The 26,860-nt window shown below is 46.7% G+C and overlaps 9 protein-coding genes and 2 pseudogenes across 10 annotated transcripts; 6 read left to right on the top strand and 5 right to left on the bottom strand.

Moving 5' to 3' along the window:
* The first annotated feature begins 635 nt into the window (after nt 1-635).
* On the top strand, nt 636-2,835 carry LOC141568523 (histone H3.1). The gene has a single exon (XM_074318690.2). The coding sequence runs from the start codon at nt 700-702 to the stop codon at nt 1,108-1,110; it is 411 nt and encodes a 136-aa protein (XP_074174791.1). The 5' UTR covers nt 636-699; the 3' UTR covers nt 1,111-2,835.
* Nucleotides 2,836-4,740: 1,905 nt separating this feature from the next.
* LOC109435967 (histone H4) lies at nt 4,741-5,371 on the top strand. The gene has a single exon (XM_019714208.3). It carries the CDS (start codon nt 4,778-4,780, stop codon nt 5,087-5,089), a length of 312 nt encoding a protein of 103 aa, XP_019569767.2. The 5' UTR covers nt 4,741-4,777; the 3' UTR covers nt 5,090-5,371.
* Nucleotides 5,372-7,254: 1,883 nt separating this feature from the next.
* LOC141568553 (histone H4) lies at nt 7,255-8,830 on the bottom strand. The gene has a single exon (XM_074318777.2). It carries the CDS (start codon nt 8,441-8,443, stop codon nt 8,132-8,134), a length of 312 nt encoding a protein of 103 aa, XP_074174878.1. The 5' UTR covers nt 8,444-8,830; the 3' UTR covers nt 7,255-8,131.
* A 3,985-nt stretch (nt 8,831-12,815) lies between these two features.
* On the top strand, nt 12,816-17,901 carry LOC109435936 (histone H1.3). 2 transcript variants are annotated; one of them, XM_019714168.3, is made up of 2 exons: nt 12,816-13,637; nt 17,763-17,901. In XM_019714168.3, exon 1 carries the CDS (start codon nt 12,986-12,988, stop codon nt 13,634-13,636), a length of 651 nt encoding a protein of 216 aa, XP_019569727.2. In that variant the 5' UTR covers nt 12,816-12,985; the 3' UTR covers nt 13,637; nt 17,763-17,901. The 2 variants fall into 2 exon arrangements, with proteins under 2 accessions (XP_019569727.2, XP_019569726.2); XM_019714167.3 differs by lacking the exon at nt 17,763-17,901 and adding an exon at nt 14,259-14,356 and having other exon boundaries at nt 12,817-13,637.
* On the bottom strand, nt 13,644-14,788 carry LOC109435913 (histone H2A type 1-like; annotated as a pseudogene).
* Nucleotides 17,788-19,246, bottom strand: LOC141568534 (histone H3.1-like; annotated as a pseudogene).
* A 67-nt stretch (nt 19,247-19,313) lies between these two features.
* Nucleotides 19,314-19,832, bottom strand: LOC141568535 (histone H2A type 1). Its single transcript, XM_074318743.2, has one exon. The coding sequence runs from the start codon at nt 19,711-19,713 to the stop codon at nt 19,321-19,323; it is 393 nt and encodes a 130-aa protein (XP_074174844.1). The 5' UTR covers nt 19,714-19,832; the 3' UTR covers nt 19,314-19,320.
* Nucleotides 19,833-19,929: 97 nt separating this feature from the next.
* LOC109435955 (histone H2B type 1-C/E/F/G/I) lies at nt 19,930-21,315 on the top strand. Its single transcript, XM_074318744.2, has one exon. The coding sequence runs from the start codon at nt 20,050-20,052 to the stop codon at nt 20,428-20,430; it is 381 nt and encodes a 126-aa protein (XP_074174845.2). The 5' UTR covers nt 19,930-20,049; the 3' UTR covers nt 20,431-21,315.
* Nucleotides 21,316-23,939: 2,624 nt separating this feature from the next.
* On the bottom strand, nt 23,940-24,394 carry LOC141568550 (histone H2B type 1-C/E/F/G/I). Its single transcript, XM_074318775.2, has one exon. The coding sequence runs from the start codon at nt 24,367-24,369 to the stop codon at nt 23,989-23,991; it is 381 nt and encodes a 126-aa protein (XP_074174876.1). The 5' UTR covers nt 24,370-24,394; the 3' UTR covers nt 23,940-23,988.
* Nucleotides 24,395-24,671: 277 nt separating this feature from the next.
* Nucleotides 24,672-25,377, top strand: LOC109435950 (histone H2A type 1). The gene has a single exon (XM_019714189.3). It carries the CDS (start codon nt 24,682-24,684, stop codon nt 25,072-25,074), a length of 393 nt encoding a protein of 130 aa, XP_019569748.1. The 5' UTR covers nt 24,672-24,681; the 3' UTR covers nt 25,075-25,377.
* Nucleotides 25,378-25,981: 604 nt separating this feature from the next.
* LOC141568575 (histone H3.1) lies at nt 25,982-26,765 on the top strand. The gene has a single exon (XM_074318841.2). The coding sequence runs from the start codon at nt 26,293-26,295 to the stop codon at nt 26,701-26,703; it is 411 nt and encodes a 136-aa protein (XP_074174942.1). The 5' UTR covers nt 25,982-26,292; the 3' UTR covers nt 26,704-26,765.
* The last annotated feature ends 95 nt before the right edge of the window (nt 26,766-26,860 follow it).

Here is a 26,860-nt window from a genome sequence, read left to right as displayed (position 1 = left end):
GGGGAGAGCATATAATAGACATAGCTATTTACTCATTTATTTATTTTCGTTTCTGGTTTCACGGTAGCAATGTGTTCAAAATTATGCCTTTGACATTCCCACTTTGGTCTGATCGCAGCTGGCAACATTTAAGCTTTTTTCAAGAATCAAAGAATGGTCACATTTAAACAGAGGTGGGATTTTTCTCATTTGTAATCTCAGAAAGGAGCAACTGGAAGGGAGCAGTGTTTGTTGGAAGGTTAGAAATTATGAAATAGAGTGGTGGTGCTGGTAAAGTAAGACAATTTTTTCTCAAGGTCAAACCTCTGATAAAGGAAAACACCGTACTGGATGGATTATATTCAAACGCGGAGTTTTTGAAAAGCTTGATGAGCCCTGCAACTTTCACTTTCATTTCTTCACAAACTTAATCCCAAAGAAGGATATTAAGGAAACGAACAGACCAATTCATGAATGACTAAAACATGTAAAATACAGGGTAAATATAATGCAAAGAACTGAGGGGACATAGTAGAACACATTTCTCAATTTGAAGATAGTCTAAACTGGGTTCTACTAGCCAATCACAAGGCAAAGTAAATTACGACATTCAAGGCGCGGAATTTGAATATTGGGACCAATCAGAAGGGGGTTGCCGTTATAAGTAGGAGCGAGAACAGAAGTGCTTTCAGTTGTATGCTGTGTTTTTAACGTGTCAGCATGGCTCGCACAAAGCAGACAGCGCGCAAGTCCACCGGCGGGAAGGCGCCGCGCAAGCAGCTGGCCACCAAGGCGGCCCGCAAGAGCGCTCCGGCCACCGGCGGCGTCAAGAAGCCGCACCGCTACCGCCCGGGCACGGTGGCGCTGCGCGAGATCCGGCGCTACCAGAAATCCACGGAGCTGCTGATCCGCAAGTTGCCCTTCCAGCGGCTGGTGCGCGAGATCGCGCAGGACTTCAAGACCGACCTGCGCTTCCAGAGCTCGGCCGTGATGGCGCTGCAGGAGGCGTGCGAGGCGTACCTGGTGGGGCTGTTCGAGGACACCAACCTGTGCGCCATCCACGCCAAGCGCGTCACCATCATGCCCAAGGACATCCAGCTAGCGCGCCGCATCCGTGGGGAGCGGGCATAAACAGCTCTTACTGCCGAGCGGTAACCTAAACCCAACCGAAAGGCTCTTTTCAGGGCCACCTATACGTTCAGTTGAAAGAGCTGTGCGCCAAGGGCTGCAATTTAAGACCAGGAATTCAGTTTGTGAAAGCAAAGAAGTGCACACTAACTGAAATGTGTGTGCTTCCTGTGTCACAGACTGATCTGGTCACTAAGGCAGGACTGGGACTCTGCACAGGTGAGGCGAATACAATAATTCTGTTTACTGGAACTGGTCAGGGACCATTGAGACCATCTCTCCACTTTCTCCAATAAAGGCGCATGTGGCGAGCCAGCCGCCACAAGTCGATCAGATCCTAAATGGGGGAGTGGGAATGAAATAAAAGACACTCACACAAATGCTAATGCTGCAGGTCTTCAGTGATGCTGAAACCTCGAGTTTATTGTTCACCAATATATGCAGTTTGAGTACGTGCAACTTAACAAAGAAAGTATGCATTACCTTAGCAAATGTAAATTTTTAACTTTTACATAGAGGATACAAAATCACTGAAACTCCCAAAAGTAATTATCCTATCAATTACCCTGATAGCCATCAGTCTTCTGTGTCCGGGAACTGGCCGCTCCCACCACATTCCTCAGTAGCTTGTAAGCACCCCCCAGGTGCAGGCAGAGACAATGCCTCAGGGGAGGAAACAGGTTAAGCATAAACCGGGCCATTCTATAAGGCTCGGAGTTAGCTGTAACCATGGCTCCCCACAGGCGCAGTCCTGTACCTCCCTTTGGCAACACCGGGTCTGGGTTCTGCCACTTTCGCTGACAGCACCGAGGTGAGTCCTCATCCTGACAAGTCTGTAAAGACTGGAGGCCCTTAAGGAACGATGTCACAGGTCTGCACGTCAGGAACACCGAAACTCCAGTAAGGGCCACACAGCCCGGCTTTCCTAGCAGTTTATTTAATTGCAGGCCGCTCAAGAAGTGAGATTCACAAACACCTGAACAGTTCAATGCAGTATTTTTTACCTTGAAGGCAACTTGCAGGTGATAGTAGCACCAGTGTGACTCTCACGTGACTTGATTGACTATCATTAGGCTCTCAGTCCTCATAACTGCACTTAATGTATCTGCCAAAAACTAATTTTTGGGCGGAAGTCAGGGAATACAAAACGAAGCAACAAAGCTGGGGCATCAGGTGGGGGAAGAAACAACCCTTGTACCTGAAAGTTCTTAACAGCATTACTTGTAATAGCCTTAAAGTGGCAACAACTTTGTATTTTTAGATTGACGCTTGGTCACACAAATTCTTGCACTGATACAGTTGAATCCTACTGGCAATAAAAATGGATGCCATTGATACGTGTAACAAGTCCGCTGGATCTGAAGGGCATGAATAGTGACAAGGCCAATCTCAAAGGTTACATGTTGTACAATTCCGGGTATGTAGCATTCTCAAAATGAAGAAACCACAGATGGATAACATGTTTAGTGATTGACCCAGGACAGGGGAGTAAAAGGTGGGTGCCTGTGAGCATGAAGGGGTAACACAGAGTTCCTTGGTGATGATGGAACAGTTTTGTTCCAGCTCTGCAGTGGTGGTTCCAAGAATCTACTCACGGGAGATTGCACAGGACCCTCCTCACTTATGCACAGACGCGTAAATGAGAGCATGTGAAAACTGGTGAGAACTGAATAAGAATAATTGTGTAGGGGATCACCATTAGGGGAAATTGGGTTCAAAGGACTGTATTTGAAATTAACAGGTATTAAAAAAAAGCTGTAACAATTCTTTAGCATTTGCTACTTTGCATCACTTAGGATTCAACGGCTTGCTTAGCAAATCAATGAGATTGTCATATAAACAGCACTTTTTTGCTTTCTTCTGGCTGTTCTAGTGGTGACATCTATTTGGCTGATTTGGTTAATTTATGTTACTTGATTTTGTAGATATTGCTGCTCCTACCTCAGAAGTAAATTGAGTTTCCAAAAGTTGATATTTGCAATCTCAAATTTTCTGACGGGTACTTGGTTGAGTTAATCCAAGGTGCTTAGGAATGTGTGCTTGGTACCTCATAAATGCACAATGGTAAAGAAGAAAACATCACAGGCCCAAAAGGACGTTACACATGCTAAAAGCCCAAGATATGAAACCTAGATTTCATACTTGGTCTAATTGCAATTTGAAACTCTCCCAGAAACATAATTGACCAGGATAGGATTTTCTGATCAGGCATCAGTAACGCCTTCTGTCACATGAGCCCTCTCCATCTACCCTCTCCCCCACAGCTAAAAGAGCAATCTGCATGAGAAAAACCTCTTTCTGCTTCTCTGAAAGAAAAGATGTGCAGGCCCCAAGAGCAAGCCTTTCTTTTGTTAATAGCTCCCTTGCCCTACCCTTGTTCCTCTGAAAACTTTCCATTCTTAGAGCCCCTCAGATCGCCATTCAAGGCGGTAAATGGGATGTTGCCGGATCCATGAGTTGCTTTAATAAAATTAGATCTTCCAGTTTACTCAGCCCAATAGTTTTCTAACAGTACAGATCATCTCCTATTTTGAACACTCTGTTGCATACTAAAGACATCATATATACCTTAATGGTCTTATATACTAGCTTAGCATTTTTTTATAATACAAAAAGATAGGAATGCCCACATTTTAATTAATATTTCTGGCACTTGCATAAAATCCCTTTGCCTAGCTTCAGAGTCAAGGAGCGCTGTGCTCAAATTCCACGCAGCAGCCCCAGGAAAAGTCTCCCCTTCCTCCCTGTGTCTTACGTAAGAGGAACAGCATTAGCCCTTGGCAATTTTCATCCTTTCCCTCTTCAATCCTTCGTTTTTCAAATGCATGTACTCAGTGTAAATGATAGCACTGGACATATGGTGTTTGTTACATGGGAAACGTTTTCAAATCCTTCCATGTGCTTTCATCCTGTCTGTCATTTATAAATCATTTGTTTTCAAAAGCAGAAAACCAGGGCGATGGATAGGAATTTATTGTCAACGAACTAGATGCCAGTCATTCTGCTTTTATAACAGCTCAGTTATCAACAAGAGTTTGTCCTTTTTAGTGACAAGGCCACTAACAGATTAACATGCTCCCATTAACAGTTTGACAGCAGCCGCTCAGGGATTCCAAACCCCAAGGCTGGTTGGGTTGCTTGGAAATATTTTTGCCAATTCCTTTTTTAATATGCAAGTAGGGTTTATTAGTGATACATTCTCAGGGAAGAGAATGGGCCTAGCGGAGGTGGGGGAGAGGGAGACAGAGAGAGACAGAGAGAGAGAGAGGAGAGAGAGAAGGAATGAATAGGCCAGAGAGCAGGGGCAAAAAAAAGAAGCTGCCAATTCCTGTTTCTTGGGATTTGGGCCTTGTCAAAGTCTACTCAATTCCAGTGTGGAAAAGATCCAAGAATATGTATGGGATCGACAGATCGCCACACACACACACACACACACACACACACACACACAGAAAGCAGGTAATTCCTGTACCTGTTTGGCACCCTGATTAGAATTTCTTATTTTCTTATCACCAGCAAATCTTCGATTCCCGCCTTTGCTAGGGGCGGGGACTCAGGGCGGTTTCCCGCCTTCTCTGTCTTTCGGTTTCAAACGAGGTCCGCCCACTCGTTATTTAAGAGGCTGCAGCAGCCAGTGCCAGGCAGACATCGCGGAGTCTGGTTCCTCGTCATGTCTGGTCGGGGCAAAGGCGGCAAGGGGCTCGGGAAGGGCGGCGCCAAGCGCCACCGCAAGGTCCTGCGCGACAACATCCAGGGCATCACCAAGCCCGCCATCCGGCGCCTGGCCCGGCGCGGCGGCGTCAAGCGCATCTCCGGGCTCATCTACGAGGAGACCCGCGGGGTGCTGAAGGTGTTCCTGGAGAACGTGATCCGGGACGCCGTCACCTACACGGAGCACGCCAAGCGCAAGACGGTCACGGCCATGGACGTGGTCTACGCGCTCAAGCGCCAGGGCCGCACCCTCTACGGCTTCGGGGGCTGAGTTACTTCTACTCACCAACCTATCCTTTTCCCCACCAATGGCCCTTTTCAGGGCTCCCCACTTTTTCTACAAAGGAGCTCACACTTGCCTTTTGGTCCATGAAAGCTCATTAAAGCTACCACTCCTATGGGACAGGCATATAAAAGCAGGTAACGTGCCTCGTGCGGTATTGTCCTTCGGAAAAAACGGTGTGATGCCTAGCATTTTTTCATTTAGGTGACTGCTTACATGGGATAGTTCTAAGCTTCAGTTGTATACACACGTGGCTAATTTAATCCTCAAAGCAACCCGAAGACACATCAGTGTTAAAATAATAGCGTGGGTAGATACTGATCTTCCGGGCTATATAAGTAACTTGGGTGCCCACACACGTGGAACTGAGGGTGGCAGCCAGGAGTGGAGCACCAGGGAGCAGTGTTGCTTCTGTGCCAATACCTGGCTCACAGGAAACAGCGCTCTCCATTCTAGCCTGTTGGATGTTAGCTAGATGCCAGGTGGCCTTTGTAGGGGTGTCAAAATTTTACCTTTAACTTCCCTTGCTGGGCCTGAGAATTGAATTGACATGACTGAAGGGGCGCAGCACAGGTACCACAAAATGTGCCATTTTGGCTTGTGACTTATTTAGAGCTGAGGACAATCAGGACCCGGTAGAGCAGAAAAAACTTGCACTTCTTCCTTAACTGCCTAAAAGAGTTTGGGGCAGGGCGTCTGTCCCAGAAAAAGCGTTATAACCAGAGATGACTTATCTGAATGACCCACCTCTAGGTGAGGCAAACCTCTACTAGCAAAGTCTGTCCTCATCTTCCTGTGAATAACGCCCCCAGCCGTAGGCCCCAGGCCCTACCCGTTTCTCAGCTCAGGATTGGACTTACGTGCTTACAGGGGTCTGGCTAAATTTCCTTTCACTACGGAGTCAGGGAAACGATGTCTCATCGTTAAATTCAATGACAGCGTTTAACTTTAGAAGCCAAGACTTGGGTAATGGTTGTCACAGCTTTTCCTTTTGAGTAGTTCGGTGGCTCTGAAAAGGGCCTTTGGTTTTGCTGCAGAAAGCGAACTTACGGGGTCGAACTCAGCCCCCGAAGCCGTAGAGGGTGCGGCCCTGGCGTTTGAGCGCGTAAACCACGTCCATGGCGGTGACCGTCTTGCGCTTGGCGTTCTCCGTGTAGGTGACGGTGTCCTGGATCAAGTTCTCCAGGAATACCTTCAGCATCCCCCGGCTGAGGCAAATTTGACCCGATTCTAGTCTCCAGTTGGGCCTGACAATGAAATTGACATAGGACAGATTAACAAGAGAAAATCACACATTTTACTTAATATTATTACAGGTACAGGGGAGTGTACACGGGAAAGTGAAGACCCAAACCTGTTAGGCCTAAGAGCCTACATATTAGGTTGGATAGAGTAGCAATTGTGAAACAGTAACTAAAATATATGTAACTAAATACTAAAATATATGTAAAAATATATGTGAAACAGTAACTAAAATATGGGGAGACTGACGTGAAGATAAGGGTTATTTTAGTAAGGTCTGTTAGTACAGATTTCTCTCAGCCTCAAACTCTTCCCCTCCCCCACCCCACCCCAATCTCTGGTGGTAAGCATGTTCTTTTCTTCCTGGTACAGGGAGGGTAAGTTTCCCATGGGATAATTATCTCCTTTCAGAAAGAAAAGATGCCAGAGCCCCGTTTTTCTATCTGCTCTATTTCAACTGCCTTTTGCTCAAAATAATCCTTATGCCAAAGTGGCATACTTTGGGGGCGTACGTATTCTGCTATCTTTCAGCTGACACAAATAATAAACGGGTCAGATGTAGCAGATATAATTCTTAATATGAGTTTGGATTTGGCACCAATCACTCACAATAACCATGGCAAGGGTATTTGTGAGTGAGTGATTGGTGCCAAAGTCATGTCATGAACTGTGACTCCAGATAATTCAAACCTTGGAGATTTGGTACAAAGGGAAGGGTGTAGTAATTGATAGAGGTATGGATTAAGTTGAGACAACCAAAATATATTTTTATATGGAAGAAGCCAATAGAGAGATTAAAATTTTAAGATGGAATATCATTATGGTTAGAGTAGGATGACCAACTCATTTATTATCGAACCAAATAATTTATTGATAGTGGAAGAAGGCTTCATTAACTAACCTAAAACATATCAGGTAGACTGAAGCTGTCCCTGGTAAACTAGGGCGAGTTTTCACTCTGCATTTAAGTGACACAAATGCAAGTCCTCAGGTAGGGAAAAGATTTCGGACACAGGTGGGAGGGTGAGCGTGGGATAGCCTAAGGCTACTTCTTTTGCGTGGAGGGGAAATGGAGATGTAAGGATGCAGTCAGGGTCACAGGTGGGAAGGCCTTAGGCTGACAGAACACGGAAAGACTGTTAAGTTAAATTATCCAACTTTGGAAAGAAAGCTGTAAGATGATGGATGACCTAAGTCACAGTAGAGTTCTAGTCCTCAGGGATGCACTGGGTAAGACAAGTTTAAAATTTCTCTCCCACTCCTGACATGGTTTCCTACCCTAACTGTATCCACGTGTTCCCCGCAGGAGGGAGGTTAGTTAAAGGCCAGCGCGCCCTCTGGAGGACGCAGGTGCTGGGTCAGCGGTGCGTCCTGGTAAAGCGAACTTGAATGCTCCTGGGATAGAATGAAACGACTTACTAACTTAGTAACATTTAGGTTAGGGAACTGCTGCTATTTAAGGCAATTCGCTCCCGGTGGTTACAAGACGAGTTCCCAACCGCGCGAGCTCCTCTCCCCCGCCCTTTGTTCTTTGAGCTCATTTCAGCCGCCATGTTGGGCGATAGCCGCCGACTGGAAAGATGGCCAAAAAAACCCGAAACAAAAAACAGCACCGCCAGGCTTGGCAAAGGAACTTTTTGTTCAAGGTCAGAATTGGAACGACCACCGCCTCCAAGTATCAAGTGTCACCTTCGGGCCCTGTTAGCTACAGCCCTTGTGCGAGCAGGTGGGCGGCCCTGAGAAGGGCCTTTGGGAACGCGCGGCCACGGGAGCGCGCGACGGGGACGCTCAGCCCCCGAAGCCGTAGAGGGTGCGGCCCTGGCGCTTGAGCGCGTAGACCACGTCCATGGCCGTGACCGTCTTGCGCTTGGCGTGCTCCGTGTAGGTGACGGCGTCCCGGATCACGTTCTCCAGGAACACCTTCAGCACCCCGCGGGTCTCCTCGTAGATGAGCCCGGAGATGCGCTTGACGCCGCCGCGCCGGGCCAGGCGCCGGATGGCGGGCTTGGTGATGCCCTGGATGTTGTCGCGCAGGACCTTGCGGTGGCGCTTGGCGCCGCCCTTCCCGAGCCCCTTGCCGCCTTTGCCCCGACCAGACATGACGAAGAGCGACGGACACTCACCCTGCTGTGCGGAGCGCTGGCTGCAGCTCCTTATATATCACTTTTCCGTGCGTTTCAGGAAACTGAAAGGGCAGGGGGCGGGGAAAGGCGCTCGGCTTCCGACTCTTTCCTATTTTCTCGGCCGGGTCCGCAGTCGCTGGCTTCTGTGGCCTCTAGTTTTGTGCCTGTGGGTTGTCGGAAATAATCGGTCTCCTGACCGCTATTATCATTTATAAAGAGGAGGCAGTAACGCTACACTGGTCTACAAAAGGGAGAGACACCAGAGTAAAATTAATTTTTAATATGCAGATTCTTCTAAAAATATCATTATTTATTACCACTCTAGCAATAGTTACTGGATCGGCCGACTGTGGTACATGCCTGTTTGCTGAACATAATAATACACATAGTTTTCAATATCCTAAGGGGGACCCCAGGAAGGGGCGTGAATGTTAATGGAAGTTCCACTTGTTGGCTCCACATTTGTAAGGTGCTGTTTGCGTTGTAAAAAGGGAGAATCCCAGGCTTGGAGAGCTGCTCTGATTCTGGTGCGTGGAGGTGTTGGGCTTAGAACCGAGTCCTGTTTCTGGAGTCTGATGACCTCGCCACCTACCGATCATCTATGCCAGTGTGGTGAGGAAGTGTTTGCAAATTTACAAAATTAACAAAAATTATAAATCCTGGGAAATACTGTCCAAGTAAAAAGAGTGACTAAAGTGATGTTCTGCTCACAGATGATACAGGTTCACCTGTCTGACAGAACGCCAGCATTTGCTTACACTGCACACACTCCCAGGGAGCGCCTTTTGTGAACTACAGAGCTGATGAAAAACTCGTTCTCTGCGACTGCTTACCCTTTCATTTCCTGCAGTCAGAGCCTCAGACACAGATTTAAGCAGACTTAGACACAGTGATGTCCCATGCTGTCCTTTTTGAGAATGTGGCCAAACAAGAGTCATTGACTGATTCATCCATCCATCCATCCATCCATCCATCCATCCATCCATCCATCCATCCAAGAATTTAATGTCTATTTGCCAAGAATGGTGTGTAAATACCAGGGGCACACACACAACCACAGAAGTTCTTTTAACGAACTCAAAGTCAAGTGGAGGGACTAGAAAGTAACCTGACGGGGAGGGGCCAGACACCAGCCCACCATGCTCCCAGTTTCTAATGGGTGGTGAAGGGCGGTGGTGTGCTGGGCCGCTGTGCCCTGTCAGTGTGGGCATCACTGGGGAGCTTATCTGACTTACAGAATCTGCTGTAAGTCTGACGACCCCAAACCTACTGAATTGATGTGGCATTTGAACATCTCTGAGCACGTCAAGTTCACATACAAGATTGCAAAGAGTTGCTTTAAAGCTGTGCTCTTCCACATGTGTGTATTTAAATTAAACTTAAATCAAATTAAAAATTAATTTCTTCAGTTACTCCAGGTTCATTAAGCGCTCAGTTAGCACATGTTGGTAGTGGCCGCCCATTTACAATACAGATACAGACCATTTCCTTCATTGCAATAAGTTCTGTTGTGCTGTGTTGTGATAGGGAATTTCTCGTGAAGAACTTCCAGTGCAGACTGGGAAAGGAATGTGGTGCGAATAGCAAAGGAAGGTGAAGGTTGGGGTCTTTTTGAAAAATACTAGAAATGAGCCAACTTTTGGGTGTACTAGATAGTACAGATAGACAGAGGGACATGTAAAAGGGACTTGGAAGTTTGAGATATTATAGCATTGCCCCTTTTAGGAAATAACATTCACAAGATATAGTTGTGCTTGGAGTGGAGTTTCAAGTGGGAGCATGTCCTCAGGTGAGACTCTGATAGGAAATTAGAATGTAATTTCTCATGATACTCGTGAACATATTTGGTTCTAACACAGTGCCTTTTTGCTTTATAGATCTTATATTTCTTTGCCCCTTTTGGTATTTTGTCAACATGGCCACCCTCCCCTTTAAACCTTTGAAATTCACTGAGTCTTGGCACACTTAGTGTAGCCCCTGTGCATCGACCCGGTGACCACTGCCTGTAGGTCCCAGGCATTCACGATGCTGAGAGGGTTTAATACCACAGGTGAGAGAACAAGAAGTCATGAGTAGGACGACCATCACTTATCTAACTGTGGCCTCAATTACTTTTTGCATCTATAAAAATAAATGGTTCAAGTCTTAGTATAGTGGAAAACCCACTGTTTTAAGATATATACAGATTTAGGATGCGCAATAAACACAACTTTTTGTGAGCTACCAAAAGAATAGGTGAAATTTTTCAAGTGCACCGTCCCATGGAGTGATCCAGTGTTGCAGAACCTTCTCACTACAGCACAGCGAGTATAAGTGCCTGGGCCTCAAGCACTAACAGTAACTACATGCAACACTGCCCCTTCCTTCTAGAAACATCCAGGGAAGAACTTTCCAGGTAAAAGAAGTTATCTCAGTTTTTGAGAGGGACAGTGATTATCTACAGATTATTAAGGAAATGGCCCTTAATCCCAATGTCTTCTCACTTATTTGGGCCCCAAATAGCCATGGGAACCAGTAAGAGTTGCACAAGAATGAAATGGTGACATATGCCATAGAAAGAACTTTTCATCCATCTTAAATCAACTATATGTAATTTAGGGAATAATTCCAGCAATTATGCAACAACTGATGTTATGACTACAATGGCCAAAATAGTAAAATTTTAAGAATCTGAATTTTAATCATTATCTTTAGTTCTAGATAATATTAGGCTCTGGACCAAAAAGGAAAAGGTATATATAATATTTGTGGTCAACGCTATTCACAATGTACAACCAAGACCACAGTCTGTAGACGCCCATAAAATGCCTGCCAAGGAGGAAAGTGCTATGGACCGAGTCCTACCTGCTCACCTTTTCATACAGTGTTTGTGTTTGGTGTATAAAACATAGTCTCAAGTACCAGAGTTTTGGTTTCAGTCATTGCTTACCAAGAAAAGACTATTTAAAAAAAAAAAAAAAAGCCAAATGATTTTTTTAAATGGAAACAGTTAAATATATAGAGAGGATATCATTAAAGATGATTATTTTATCTTGGACTCATGAGAAAATTCTCAAATCATCATGGAATCTAGGCCAGAATAACTAGGTTTATGGAAATAGGGGTATTTATTAGAGGAAACAAAACACCCAAATGCTTTTCTTGGTCATTGAACAAAGCTATAATTTCAGTTTCTGATTATTTGGATAATTTTGTGCTTAATTATTCAGTACGTACTGAATTCCACGAGCTCTGTCGTGTTGCAGACTAAAAGAGATGGAGTAGAAAAGTCAGTCATGCTTGCAGTGAAATTTTTGAACCCCATAGGTGGACATATTTGGCCAATTAATTTAGGTTGTGACAACCTAGTTCATATTTTGTTAGAAAGAGCCCACAGAAAAATAGGAAAAATCCAGAAAGCGATTTACATGAGAATTCATTCTAATCCTGTGTCCCTACTTACAATATTAAAAATAAAGTCAAATCAAACTTGTATTTTAAGTCATTTTGAAATATAGGAAATACGCTCAAAATTCTATGCTAAATATCGGAGGGAAAAAAACTGATGGGTAAGGTGTCTGTCATGAAATAATTTACAACTTTGAGGCGAGCCGATTACAAACAGTTGGTCTTGTGGGGTTCTTCACCTCACAGCTGGGAAGTCGATGCAGAGCTTCCCTTTTCTCTTGCTTCATGATTCACTTTTTCTTCTTTAGATAGATTAGTTTGTCTCCAATGCCCATTCTATGTCTGAAAAATCGATTTTGCTACTTTAAAAAGAGACTGGTGACTGGTTAGAACTGACTATCTAGAAAACGGGTGAATCAGCCTCGCCCACCATCCTTCCCAAAATGTTCGAATCACAAAAACACCGAGATCAAACTCAGATTCCACAATGGTCAGTCAAATACTCTGAAAAAATAATCCACCTTCTCTAAAATAGCTGCCCGTCGTGTGTGCAGAGCTGTCTCCCCCATGCCAAGCCGCGGTGCTCAGTGCAAACAACCTGCAGGAGATGTGTGCTACTGCGCTGGCGAAAAAACCGATTTTCCTTGTATATTTAAATAAAACTGAGTTTGTTTACACCGATTTGCAAAGAAAAGACTGTGCAGAATTATTATCTGGAGGAAAGATTTGCAAAGGAAACAGAGACAAATGGTATTTTTAAGGAAAATCTGAAAGTTGTCTCAGTTTGTCTGAAGTTTTAGAGAGACTTGGGGGAGTCCGGGAAGTTTCAGGGTGCCGGCTTTGAAAGCAGGTAAAGCAAAGAAGGCAGGCCTGGAGCCTGAAGACTCACGGATCCGTTTTCCCCAAAGCCCTAATTATTTCGTGCCCAGATTTCTTATATTTTTCTTCTTTTTTAAAGGGCAAGAAACACAGCCACCCGGTAGAGCGGAGGAGCCTTCTGGGCCGCGCGGCGCACGGAGCGCGCAGCCAATCACCACTCAGCGACTCGCTATATAAACCCCCGCCGCCCGCGCCGCGCCACGCCGCTCTGACAGTTCAAGTCTCTTTTTGTCTTTCTTGGCAAAACAGAAAAATGTCGGAGACTGCTCCAGTTGCTCCTGCTACTCCTGCACCTGCGGAGAAAACACCTGTTAAGAAGAAGGCAAAGAGAACCGGCGCCGCTGCCGCCAAGCGCAAGGCGTCGGGGCCTCCGGTGTCCGAGCTCATCACCAAGGCCGTGGGCGCCTCCAAGGAGCGCAGCGGCGTGTCGCTGGCCGCGCTCAAGAAGGCGCTGGCGGCCGCCGGCTACGACGTGGACAAGAACAACAGCCGCATCAAGCTGGGTCTCAAGACCCTGGTGAGCAAGGGCACCCTGGTGCAGACCAAGGGCACCGGCGCCTCGGGCTCCTTCAAGCTCAACAAGAAGGCGGCCTCCGGGGAGTCCAAGCCCAAACCCAAGAAGGCGGGCGCCGCCAAGCCCAGGAAGGCTGCCGGGGCGGCCAAAAAGCCCAAGAAGGCCGCGGGCTCGGCCACCCCCAAGAAGAGCGCCAAGAAGACCCCGAAGAAGGCGAAGAAGCCGGCGGCGGCTGCGGGAGCCAAGAAAGTGGCCAAGAGTCCGAAGAAGGCCAAGGCCGCCAAGCCCAAGAAGGCGGCTAAGAGCCCGTCCAAGGCCAAAGCCCCAAAGCCCAAGGCGGCCAAACCGAAGGCTGCAAAAGGGAAGAAGTCGGCGCCTAAGAAGAAGTAAAGTAAGGTCGCAGCGGCTTGTCCTGCTTTGAAATCTCAAAGGCTCTTTTCAGAGCCACCCACTACTTTCAGGAAAGAGCTGAGCTTTTTGGGACTTGGTGTGTGTTTGCAGCGCCGTGTGGGGTGAGGTGGGATGCAGAGGGTCGTGCACGATGTGGGTTTTCAGAAATCCTAGGTGGCTTTGGTAGCAGTCCAATTGGGTGGCTCTTAAAAGAGATTTCTGCATCTGGTAGCAGGGATAGTGGTTTAAAATCTTCACTTGCTCTTGGCCTTGTGGTGGCTCTCGGTCTTGGGCAGCAGCGCGGTCTGGATGTTGGGCAGGACGAAATCCTGCGCGATGGTGACCTTGCCCAGCAGCTTGTTGAGCTCGTCGTTGCGGATGGTCAGCTGCAGATGGCGCGGGATGATGCGCGTCTTGTCGCGGAGCAGCCGGTGCACGCGTCTCACTGGGAACTGGAGGCCGGCCCGCGACGAGCGCTTCTTAGCTTTGGCGCGCTCCTTGCCTCATTGTTTACTGCGTCCATACAAACTAGAATGGGAAGGTGCAATTCTCTTTAACCAATGTGAGGAAAGGGTTATTACTGTCTCTTGTTTCCTAAATTTCCCTTTTTATTGTTTTGCAGAGGTTACTGAGCTAATCAGAAAGTCCCGCTGGATGCACGTGCATGGGTCCTGAGAAAGTACCAATTAGAGGTTGAGGTATTAAATCTTGTACATACTGTCACGTAGTTGAGAAGCTTGGAGTTTTTTTTTTTTCTTGAGATCAATGAATTTCTCTTGGATTATTCGCGCTATTATTCTGAGGTTATGCTGCCACCTTGAGGCTAAGGGAAACTGAAGGTGTAAAGCTCCCTTCCGGCTGTTTGTAATTGTTTTTTTTTTTGGCCGGATTGTTGAGAGACCCAGGGAAACGTGGGTGGCTGTCCAATATCTGCTGAACAGAGAAGACAGCGAGGGTGGAATAAAAGAAAACGTTTGGGAAGGCAGCATCGTTGGTTAGACAGCTCCTGGAGTTGGGGTGACGGGCAAAAAATGACTCGAGGAGGATGGGTTCCCCCAGATGTCTGACTCCACTTAGTCCCCCAGACTGAGGTGTTATTTCAGGGAAGCCCACTTAATTTTACTTGACAAAAACTTGAGTTCTAGAGACCATTGTGGGATGTAAACCTGGATGGGGAAAATTTTTTCCCCCTACAAACTAAATACAATTTAGCATTTCTTTCAGTTAGGCACCTAATCTCATGGATCTTGCAGCACCTGTGACTTTCAACAAGGCCAATCAGTTTTTCTATCACTTTGCAGTTACTGGGATTATCTTTAAATTTTACTCTCATTCTGAGTCCTTGAAACTGATATTAATTATTCCATCTGCTGATCCTTGTTACTTGATGTGTTACTAATGAAACACATTATTATACATACTTACACTTTGATGTATCTTAATGTTAACTCTTATCCTGTATGCTTTGAGTATTTAAAAACATTGTTTTGAAAAGGTGTTTTCAGGCCTCCCCAGACTATCCATAACGCCCATAGGATATGTCCAGGGAGCACTGAATACTCTGGGTGGAATGCCTCTCACCTTATTCTTTGTTTACAGCACCCCGCATTGGATAACCATTTCATAAATTTTACTATTTAATCGTAAAAAACCAACCAACCAACAAACAAAAAGGTTTGGTCTGTAGCCATTATCTCCAGCTCTTCTAAGCAGAAATTCAATTTTTTCCCAGTTATAGCTTCATCGCATTATTTCTTCATCCTTTTGTGAAAGTGGCTTAGTTGAGAAGGAAGATCTGGTAGATGGGGGAATGAGACATAGTTTACTCACAAGAATCTTTGAAAATAAGAGATTGCATCGAGTAGGAAAGATAAGAAAAGAGCTGTGAGGTCTTTACTACCCAGAATGAGAGGTTTTTGGTGAAGAGTGATGAGGAATAAGGGACCTATGTGGGAATGTGACCTTCAGTAAGAGTGGCCAAAATGGCTATATAATATCTGTAGTCCCTTACAGTTGATGAAGCACTTCTGTGACTTCCACATCATAAAGTACTTGCATTACATAGTTAAAATGTTTATTTTACAGTTAAGAAAAATGGTTTAGAATGATGTACTGACCAGAATCACCTTACTGGTGATTGCCCAGAATATTCTGAATGGGTTGAGTAAGATTATGTTTTTTGGGAAAGTTCGAAACTGCAATTAGGTCTGGTATGAAATCTAGGTTTGCTATGTTGGGTTCTTAGCATGAGTGATGCCATTTTTGGCCTTGGCTTTACTATTGTGCATTTATGATGTACCAAGCACACTCTCCTAAGCACCACGGATTAACTCAACCAGTACCCATCAAAAAATTTGAGATTGCAAATATCAACTTTTAAAACTCAATTTCCTTTTAAGGTAGGGGCAGCAATATCTCCAAAATCAGGTGCCAATATAAATGAACCAAATCCCAACCAAATGGATGTGTCACAACTAGACCAGCCAAAAGAAAGTAAAACAGGGGCGGCCTGTTAGCTCAGTTGGTTAGAGCGTGGTGCTCTTAACAACAAGATTGCTGGTTCAATCCCCACATGGGCTGCTGTGAGCTGAGCCCTCCACAACTAGATTGAAACAACTACTTGACTTGGAGCTGGTGGGTCCTGGAAAAACACAAATAAATAAAAGTTTTAAAAAAAGTAAAACAACTGCAGTTAATATGACAAAAGTCCCATTGATTTACTAAGCAAGCCAATAGAATCCTAAGTGATACAAAGTAGCAAATGCTAAAGAGTTGTTACAGCTTTTTTTCCCCCTTGTACCTTGTAAATTGGAAATAGAGTCCTTTGAACCCGGTTTCCCTAATGGTGATCTCCTACACCATTATACTTATTCAGTTCTCACCAGTTTTCACATGCTCTCATTTACGCGTCTGTGTGTAAGTGAGGAGGGTCCTGTGCAATGTCCTGTGAGTAGATTCTTGGAACCACCACCGCAGAGCTGGAACAAAACTGTTCCATCATCACCAAGGAACTCCGTGTGTTACTCCTTCATGCTCACAGGCGCCCACCTTTCTCTCCCGTCCTTGGTCAATCACTAACCTGTTATCTATCTCTGGTTTCCTTATTTTGTGAATGCTACATACATGGAATAGTACAACATGTAACCTTTGAGACTGGCCTTGTCACTATTCATGCCCTTGAGATCCAGTGGGCTCTTTACATGTATCAATAGCTTCCTTTTTTATCGCCAGGAGGATTCACTTGTATGGATGTATGGGAGTTTGTGTGACCACGCGTCAGTGGAACTGCTAAGCTATTGCCACTTTAGGGCTATTACAAATATAGCTGTTAAGAATTTTCAGGTACAGGAGTTATTTTTTCCTTCTTCCACCACCCCACTGCCCCCCCCCCCCCCCCCCCGTTTTGTTGTTCCATTTTGTGTTCCCTGCCTTCCACTTATACTATTTGGCAAAGATGTATTAAGTGCTGCGAGGAGGACTGGGAGCCTAATGATCCTGTCTATCAACAATCACATGGGAGTCACATTGTGGTGTTATTACTTGCAAGTCTGCTTCAAGGTGCAAAAATATTACACTGAGCTCTTTCAGGTGTTTCTGAAAGTAGTTCTTGGGTTCCATAACGGACGACTTGCTCCAGGCAGCCTGCAGTTGTTGAATAAATTGCTGGGAAAGACAGGTTGTGTGGCTCCTGCCAGGACTTGGGTGTTTCCTGAAGTGCAGACCTATTGACTGCGTTCCTGAAGGGCCTCCAGTGTTTACGGACCCCAGGATGGGGACTCCCTTAGGTGCTGTGAGCCAAAGTGACAGAACCCAGATCCTGCGTTGACCAAGGGCGGTTCAGGCCCCCTTCCTTTGTTGGAGAAAGTGGAGGGCTTGTCTCAGTGGTTCCTGAGGGGCTCCAGCAAACAAGGGATTATTGCATTCGCTTTACCTGTGCAGAGTCCCAGTCCTGCCTTAGTGACCAGATCAGTCTGTGACACAGGGAGCACACACATTTCAGTGAGTGTGCACTTCTTCGCTTTCACAAACTGAATTCCTGGACTTAGTTAAATTGCAGCCCTTGGCGCACAGCTCTTTCAACTGAACGTGTGGGTGGCCCTGAAAAGAGCCTTTGGGTTTCGTTTAGGTTACCTCTCGGAAATAAAGGCGGCTTACGCACGTTCCCCGCGGATGCGGCGCGCCAGCTGGATGTCCTTGGGCATGATGGTGACGCGCTTGGCGTGGATGGCGCACAGGTTGGTGTCCTCGAACAGCCCCACCAGGTACGCCTCGCACGCCTCCTGCAGCGCCATCACGGCCGAGCTCTGGAAGCGCAGGTCCGTCTTGAAGTCCTGCGCGATCTCGCGCACCAGCCGCTGGAAGGGCAGCTTGCGGATCAGCAGCTCCGTGGATTTCTGGTAGCGCCGGATCTCGCGCAGCGCCACCGTGCCCGGGCGGTAGCGGTGCGGCTTCTTGACGCCGCCAGTGGCCGGCGCGCTCTTGCGGGCCGCCTTGGTGGCCAGCTGCTTGCGCGGGGCCTTCCCGCCGGTGGACTTGCGACGTCTGCTTCGTGCGAGCCATGAGGTAACACTGGAAAGTAACCTAGTTGAAGAGAACTGGGGTGGTTTCTGACCTTATGCATTCGAGCACATCAGCCTGGTTCATGCGTCCCACGCTGTGATCTAACGTGGTTTTGTTTATCTTCGGAGAAATGATTAGATTTCCATTAAACACTGATTAAAATCAAACGTTTTCTTTCTTTCGCATTTATACTCCACGTTGTGTCCATAAAAGCAAGGTTTCATTTAGTGTTGTTTGTAGTGTACATTACTTAAGTGTTTTTTGAAAAGACAACCCACGGATTAGTGTTGAATGCCATTATCACTGAAATTTGAAAAGCCCGCCCTGGTGTGTGATTGGTCAGCTATCCCTCCTTTGTTCTGTATTTTATTCATACACTACTTTCTGACACGTTTACTTGAATGTACACCATCATTATGCATTTGTGTATATGCATGGTACACTCAGAAAACAATTTCAACATGTTGAAACATTATGCTTGATTCCTACCATGTCCTGTACATAGGCCAGTCCTAACTTACCTCCTGACAGAATTCCAATTGCCTTAACAGCCATTCCTTTTGTAGGTTTAGAAACGTTTATCTTGTGTCTGTAAAAGGGGACGCCAGAAATCTAGTTTCCAAACTTCTTGTAAGATTTTATAGGGCATAAAACGTGACCAATTGCTTCAAGTAAAGCAACCTCTTTGTGTCAAGTATATAAAACCTTAGCAACCAGGTGCTAACAGAACACAAGTGAATTACACAATGATTTGCACACATCTAAGTATTTCAACCCTTTCCAGAAAAAGGTGACTGAAACAAGTCCTTTTCCCAAATGGGACTGCTAAGTGCTTCACTTTTAACTCTCGAGGCCAGCCGTGCTAGTCTCCATTAGAAGTGACACAAAGTATCTCTGTATCCGTTTCAATGGGTTGATGTTAATTTTTGTTAGTTGTAACCTTAAAGTTTCGCTTTTTCCCCGGTGTTAAACCACTGACATCTACCGACCAACAGCGGGAAAGGTCATTTTCAGTTATCAACCTAAGGAACACGCGAGCCCTTTTAGTGAAAAAGTGGGTGGCTCTGAAAAGAGCCTTTGGTTTGGACTAGACCTACTGAAGCTGCCGCGAGTAAAGGTCTCTTCTACTTGCCCTTGGCCTTGTGGTGGCTCTCGGTCTTCTTGGGCAGCAGCACGGCCTGGATGTTGGGCAGGACGCCGCCCTGCGCGATGGTGACCTTGCCCAGCAGCTTGTTGAGCTCCTCGTCGTTGCGGATGGCCAGCTGCAGGTGGCGCGGGATGATGCGCGTCTTCTTGTTGTCGCGGGCCGCGTTGCCCGCCAGCTCCAGGATCTCGGCCGTCAGGTACTCCAGCACGGCCGCCAGGTACACTGGCGCGCCGGCCCCGACCCGCTCGGCGTAGTTGCCCTTGCGGAGCAGCCGGTGCACGCGACCCACGGGGAACTGCAGGCCGGCCCGCGAGGAGCGCGTCTTGGCCTTGGCGCGCGCCTTGCCGCCTTGTTTTCCGCGTCCAGACATCCTGAGTACTAACACTGAAAACACAGAGACAGAGAAAAGCAGCGAAAGAAATGTACTGAAGGGAGCAATATGACGCCAGTTATAGTGCTGGATGGAATTGTAAATAGAGATATGGGATTGGTTCAAATTTCACTCCTTGACATAAACAACCAATAAGAAAGGAGAGGTGTTGCAAAAAAATTTCTATGATGTCGTCACTGACATATTATCAAATCAGATGTGGATGGTCTTGACTACCTTATTTGCATAGAGCGAGTATAAAGGAAGATAATCCAAACCTAGGCGGACATTTTAGAACCACTTGTTTGGCTCTAGTCCTTTCCTTTTTTTGTTGCCATGCCTGAACCAGCCAAGTCCGCGCCCGCCCCGAAGAAGGGCTCCAAGAAGGCGGTGACCAAGGCGCAGAAGAAGGACGGCAAGAAGCGCAAGCGCAGCCGCAAGGAGAGCTACTCGGTGTACGTGTACAAGGTGCTGAAGCAGGTGCACCCGGACACGGGCATCTCGTCCAAGGCCATGGGCATTATGAACTCGTTCGTCAACGACATCTTCGAGCGCATCGCGGGCGAGGCGTCGCGCCTGGCGCATTACAACAAGCGCTCGACCATCACGTCCCGGGAGATCCAGACGGCCGTGCGCCTGCTGCTGCCCGGGGAGCTGGCCAAGCACGCCGTGTCCGAGGGCACCAAGGCTGTCACCAAGTACACCAGCTCCAAGTGAGTGCTTGTACGGCAGCTTTCAACACAAAGGCTCTTTTCAGAGCCACCCACATTTTCAGGATAAAGAGTTGTGCATGCTAAACAGTCAAACTAGTTTCCTCGACTAACTTAAGTGATCGTCCTGTGTTGTGTCCCCTGCCTTAAAAGTTGAGAGTCTTGTTTGAAAGCAAGATCTGCATTTAGCTGTGGGATCGTGGTGGGGAGTTCTCGCTGCTAATGGTCACTTGGATAACAAGCTTGCCAAAGTCCTGCACGCAAATAAACTGATGTCAGAATGGTTAGACGTGGCAAAATTCCCTCTGGACCTGATGATACAGTCCAGAAATGAAACACCCTTGTGTTTGGTGGAACTTACATTAATTTGCTTTTATCCTGGTTGTAAAAGTTAGAAAGATTCATGTCATTCTAGTTACAGCACCATATGATAGCCCTGCCCCATGTAGACATACAATGACAATCTATACTTGATTCCAAACCCAGTTAAAGTTATGAAACTGCCATGAATGAAATACCATGTGGGGTAAACTGTACGAAAGGACTCTTGATCCTTTTAGGATTTCAGTGCACGTAGGGAAAAGGTAGTAGTATTCTATATATTGTGTATTTTATTTCATGAAAAATAATAACCTCCCCAGTCCCTACACAGCACATACATAAGTACACTACACACACCAGAGTGCATACAAAGAATAAACATTCAAAGAAAGCACAAACAAGAGGAATAAGCAAAATGTTAAAAAACTGAAAATACCAGCTAGCTAGCTGTACTATATAAGAATAATTAAACAGTCAAGTTTTGCTTTCTGTAGTCCCAGAAGTGAATACCTAAGGAAGGTCTGTATGGGCTTCAGGGGTGTTCATGAATTTCCTGATAGTTTTAAATCCTGTCTTTATGTTCCTCCCCCTCAAATTCTAAATATACTGTCACCTAGTATGTGAGGCTGAACAATGCCACCACAATAAGTCTACCTCTCAATCTCTAGGATTGTGGGTATCTGAGGTTACCCAACAAAGGACAGTTAAATTCAGGATGAAATTAAGGTTGCTAATCACTTTAAAATAGAGAAATGACCCTAGATTAGCCAAGGGAACCCAATGTAATTTCTGGGGTCCTCAACAATGGAAGAGTGAGAATACAGAACCAGAGGTGGCAGCATGGGAAGGATTTGGCCAGACACTATCAGCTTTGAAAACAGGGAAGGGGCTAAGGAAGGAAGACAGCCTCTAGGAGCGGGAAAAAGCAAGGAAACAGATTCTGTTTTAGAGGCGCCGGAGAGGAATGCAGCCTGTGACATCTTGATTTTAGTTCAGTGACATCTGTTTGACTCCTGATCTACAGAACCATCATGTTTTAAAGGTGTCTTTTTTAAGCCATTAGATTCGTGATAATTCATCCGACCATCAATAGGAAATTAATACACTTACACAAGTTTAAGAATCGTTGATTAATGTATTCAATGATGGTATTTAAGATTATGACTATTTAAATTTAAATGTGTAAATATTATCAAAATTACTATAGATGCATGTAAATTCTTCCTAAACATTTCAGGTTCGTGTAATTTTGCAATTGCTCTAATTTTAACAGCAGCAAGTTATATTTCCTTTTTGCTAGTGTCTATGGTCTGATTTTAAGAGCAGAAAAGTCTGCTTTCGTGGAGAAGGACTTCCTCCACCCACTGCAGTATTGTTATTAATTCTGATAATAGTACTTCAAAAAGCTAGCCTTCATTATAGGTAAAGTCTAGGAGTAATGATCAAATTTACCTCGTAATGTCTACAAATAACTCCATGAATAGCAAATACCTCTAAATATTTATGTCTTGCTTTGTTTGCATAAGTGTCAATAAAGTTGATTTTGGTAATATTGTCATTTTATAAGGAACAGAAGGTGTGAGAACCAAAGCTCATTTACCTGGCAGAAGTCAAATTCCAGCCAATGTCTTCTGTTGCTATGCTCTTTCAAAGATGTGTAGATAGAATTCAAAACATTTCCATAGAAACGTATTGATTTCTCAACACTTTAGGAAGTTATTTTAAATAGATTTTCGCCTCTGCCCAGCACTAGGCTATGTGTCTTTCCTCGCTGTATTCCTTTTCATCTTTCATGTGTCCACAAATTAGCCAAAAAAGGCCGCTTGGTCAGGCGACGACATGAAGCCTCATAGGCCACAGGCATGCAAGCTCCACGAATTTCCCTCACTTCTGTTTCCTGGAATAAAAGCTTTACCTACCTGTGGGAACAGAGTGTGATGACCCCTTCTGAGACTGCATTCCCTGAAAGCAAGGAAAGTGTCTTATGTGATTTTCAACCTTCTGATGCTAAGGAGTGCAAGAAGTAAATATCTTAAACAGGTAAAGTAGAAACAGCACTTTAAATCAAGGGAGGCTGGGTGCCATGGCCTCAGTGTCTAGCCAGGAAAACCAAAAAGTACTGGTTGTTTTTACAAAGATAATTGAATAAATGTTCCGCTGGTTCTGGGATAGTGGAAAGCAAAAGCAGAGCTGGTGTTGGGAAATAAATGAAGGTGGAAGGAGCCATACACAGGGTTCAGAGCGCAAAGAAAAAAGTAGTTATTACAATTTAGAAATTTAAAGGTGGGCCAGGTGGAGAAAAGGCTCAGAACTGGGTGGGGGTGGTTATAAACGTGATTCTAGAAGTGTAGAATCCAGACTGGGGAAAAAGCCAAAGCGGGAAATTGAAACCAAGAGTAAGACCATAGTTGAAACGTAGAGAAGTAGAGTTTCCTCCTAGCTTCCCTAGCTTTCCTTAGCCATGACAGGAAATAGTGTGGTGTACAGGACCCCAGCCCACTTACCAGAGAAAACACCAAAGGCCAAGGAGCAGGGACTTGGAGCAGGGACACAGGGCCTGCTTATACATTTCGTCCTTGAATGCACAACGGTTCAGCAAACTCGGGTGTCAACTATGCTTGAAGGCACAGAAATAATTAAAACTCGATGAGAGTGTAAACGGCTCTGAAAAGATCCTTTGAATTAGGTGTCGAGAACGCTGCGACAAAACGCTCAACCGACTCTAAAGGCCCCAGGCCAAGGGCTAGTAAATGAGGGATGGGGAGTGAAGGCCAGACGCAAACCGAAGACAGTGGGCGGAGACCCGCCGCGGCGCCAAGAGGAAGTTCCGCTTTTGGAGCGCGAATTTCAAATGTTGCTGGGGCGACTGAGAAGCGCCGGGGTCATGCTTTAGATAAAAGAGACCGGACAGTCACGGCCGTTGTACGAGCTTCATGAAGCGCAGGCACTGGCCCACAACCCGTGATCTTTAAAAAGGTGACCAGGAGCTCCAGGACTTGGGGAGTCAGCCCGGGGTTTCAGCCAAGGTTCTGCACTGCTGGGAACCCGGTACTGGGCACCTGAGTGTCAGGATCTCGGGCCCTGGGGCTGTGACCCGGGAAACTGGCAGGGCTTTTCCTTAGTGTGACCATCACAGCTTATTAAGTACAGTCCCCAGGACAGGACAGGCCAGTGCAATGCTCTGTTGTGAAAATGTGAGTGGCTCTGAAAAGAGCCTTTGGATGAAACACTGCTGCACAGGCGCTCACTTGGAACTGGTGTACTTGGTGACGGCCTTGGTGCCCTCGGACACGGCGTGCTTGGCCAGCTCCCCGGGCAGCAGCAGGCGCACGGCCGTCTGGATCTCCCGGGACGTGATGGTCGAGCGCTTGTTGTAATGCGCCAGGCGCGACGCCTCGCCCGCGATGCGCTCGAAGATGTCGTTGACGAAGGAGTTCATGATGCCCATGGCCTTGGACGAGATGCCCGTGTCCGGGTGCACCTGCTTCAGCACCTTGTACACATACACCGAATAGCTCTCCTTGCGGCTGCGCTTGCGCTTCTTGCCGTCCTTCTTCTGCGCCTTGGTCACCGCCTTCTTGGAGCCCTTCTTCGGGGCGGGCGCGGACTTGGCTGGCTCGGGCATGGTGTGGAGAATTCGGAAAGAGATAGAGAACAGCAAACACGATTTGTGAGTTGAATTCCCCGTGTTCCCTTTATATAAAATGTCGCATGCAAATAACGGTATAAGTTAGCGTCCTGTGTCTGATTGGTGGTTATTCAGAGTGACGTTAAAAAAACAGCTCTTCCCAATCAGAACGCAGGTATCCCAAATTTGCATTCGTCCAAGCTGCAATTTTAGCCAATAACACAGCCTCTTTTTCGCGCCCAAAGAAGGCTTATAAATAAAGGCCAACCCCCAATTAAGATCACATTCAGTTAGTTTCCTACACTGAGAATGTCTGGACGTGGGAAACAAGGCGGTAAGGCGCGCGCTAAGGCCAAGACGCGCTCGTCGCGGGCCGGCCTGCAGTTCCCCGTGGGTCGCGTGCACCGGCTACTCCGCAAGGGCAACTACGCCGAGCGGGTCGGGGCCGGCGCGCCCGTGTACCTGGCGGCCGTGCTGGAGTACCTGACGGCCGAGATCCTGGAGCTGGCGGGCAACGCGGCCCGCGACAACAAGAAGACGCGCATCATCCCGCGCCACCTGCAGCTGGCCATCCGCAACGACGAGGAGCTCAACAAGCTGCTGGGCAAGGTCACCATCGCGCAGGGCGGCGTCCTGCCCAATATCCAGGCCGTGCTGCTGCCCAAGAAGACCGAGAGCCACCACAAGGCCAAAGGCAAATAGAAGTCCCCCTACTTTGCGGCATCTCTAGTATGTCCAGTCCAAACCAAAGGCTCTTTTCAGAGCCACCTAGCTTTTCACTAAAAGGGCTCGCGTGTTCTTTAATTTAGGCCGATAATTGAAAACAATCTTTACCGCTGTTGGTCGTTAGATGTCAGTAGTGAAACACCACAGAAACGTGACACTAATTCATGTGAGATTTGTTGAAGTTCCATCAGCTAATTAGAACGGATACAGAGATACTTTCGTTTTACAAGTAATGATGTCCATCAGGGCAGCCGGCCCTCTGTGAAACCGTGAGAAAGCAATTGGAGAGAGCAATGCTTGGCCAGAGGTGAATATTTACATGCAAATGTAGTTAGTAACCTACTAGCAATAAAGCCGCCTTTCAATGTTGTTTCTCAAAGCACTTGTTTTGCATCTTAATAGGGCTACCCATCTGCAATTCGCCCTTCGCCACCTCTGCTGGGTCCTAATCACTTGTAAACAGGAATGCGATGTTATCTGCCCCGGAGTCCTGTCATTTAGGCCGAGCTTAACCCGGGCTTCAGAAGGACTTGAAAAAGGCTTGCACATAGGAAAGTTGTACCATGTGTAAGTCTGAGGATTTTTTCTTAACCCCATTTCGCACACACCGCAGTGGAAATTGAAACTTAGTGGATAGAGTGCTTTTATATGAGATGCTATAGTGAGTGGAAAGTATGTTCATGTAGTTCTAGTGTCAAATGTGAAATTCAGAGTTAATGGTCTGGGTTTACTTAGTTTACATAAACATTTAAAGATTCGCTAAATTTAAACAGAAAAAAACATACATTGAAGCTGAAAAAAAATCTCCAATTGCAGCTAGCGCGCGCCTTTTCAAAAATCAACAAGAAACCTGTTTCAGGTGTTAGAAATTAACATTTTTTATTCAGTAAACAAGATATGTCGTTGTAATATGTATTAAATTCAGCACCGAAAAGGTAAAGAAAACACGAATACATTAGAGGCGAGAAAAGGCTGAAAATATCAGAATTTGCAAGGATGGGTGACAGGAAGATGTTAATTTTCGGTCTGAACACATCGCCGGCTCATGTGATCAAGAAGGGGGCGCCGTTTCCAATACGGTCCCAGCGAACCATGATGGACAGATGGCCGGCCCAATCATAGCAGGACTCTCGTTATATAAACTGGTGCAGGCTCCCGCTTTCAGCTTTAGCCAGCTGGTCTTCAGAGGTTGTCATGGCTCGTACGAAGCAGACTGCGCGGAAGTCCACCGGCGGGAAGGCGCCGCGCAAGCAGCTGGCCACCAAGGCGGCCCGCAAGAGCGCTCCGGCCACCGGCGGCGTCAAGAAGCCGCACCGCTACCGCCCGGGCACGGTGGCGCTGCGCGAGATCCGGCGCTACCAGAAATCCACGGAGCTGCTGATCCGCAAGCTGCCCTTCCAGCGGCTGGTGCGCGAGATCGCGCAGGACTTCAAGACGGACCTGCGCTTCCAGAGCTCGGCCGTGATGGCGCTGCAGGAGGCGTGCGAGGCGTACCTGGTGGGGCTGTTCGAGGACACCAACCTGTGCGCCATCCACGCCAAGCGCGTCACCATTATGCCCAAGGACATCCAGCTGGCCCGCCGCATCCGTGGTGAGCGGGCATAAACTGCTCTTACTGCCGAGCGGTAACCTAAAACCAACCCAAAGGCTCTTTTCAGAGCCACCTACGCTTTCAACCGGAAGAGCTGTTAGTGAATTGTCGGTATCTTGCAGAAAAAGGGACCCATCGGTGACAGTTGACATTTTGTTTCAATGTCACTGG

This window comes from Rhinolophus sinicus, chromosome 7 (assembly GCF_057876585.1).
Source record: "Rhinolophus sinicus isolate RSI-liver-muscle chromosome 7, RSI-T2T, whole genome shotgun sequence".
Lineage (NCBI taxonomy): Eukaryota > Metazoa > Chordata > Mammalia > Chiroptera > Rhinolophidae > Rhinolophus > Rhinolophus sinicus.
The sequence above is the reverse complement of the archived record's forward strand: the minus strand, read 5'-3'. Positions and strand labels throughout refer to the sequence as shown.

Coding starts and splice junctions, on each gene's coding strand:
- LOC141568553 (XM_074318777.2), bottom strand. CDS start 8,443: ATGTCTGGTCGGGGCAAAGGCGGCAAGGGGCTCGGGAAGGGCGGCGCC.
- LOC141568550 (XM_074318775.2), bottom strand. CDS start 24,369: ATGCCCGAGCCAGCCAAGTCCGCGCCCGCCCCGAAGAAGGGCTCCAAG.
- LOC109435950 (XM_019714189.3), top strand. CDS start 24,682: ATGTCTGGACGTGGGAAACAAGGCGGTAAGGCGCGCGCTAAGGCCAAG.
- LOC109435955 (XM_074318744.2), top strand. CDS start 20,050: ATGCCTGAACCAGCCAAGTCCGCGCCCGCCCCGAAGAAGGGCTCCAAG.
- LOC141568535 (XM_074318743.2), bottom strand. CDS start 19,713: ATGTCTGGACGCGGAAAACAAGGCGGCAAGGCGCGCGCCAAGGCCAAG.
- LOC141568523 (XM_074318690.2), top strand. CDS start 700: ATGGCTCGCACAAAGCAGACAGCGCGCAAGTCCACCGGCGGGAAGGCG.
- LOC109435967 (XM_019714208.3), top strand. CDS start 4,778: ATGTCTGGTCGGGGCAAAGGCGGCAAGGGGCTCGGGAAGGGCGGCGCC.
- LOC141568575 (XM_074318841.2), top strand. CDS start 26,293: ATGGCTCGTACGAAGCAGACTGCGCGGAAGTCCACCGGCGGGAAGGCG.
- LOC109435936 (XM_019714168.3), top strand. CDS start 12,986: ATGTCGGAGACTGCTCCAGTTGCTCCTGCTACTCCTGCACCTGCGGAG.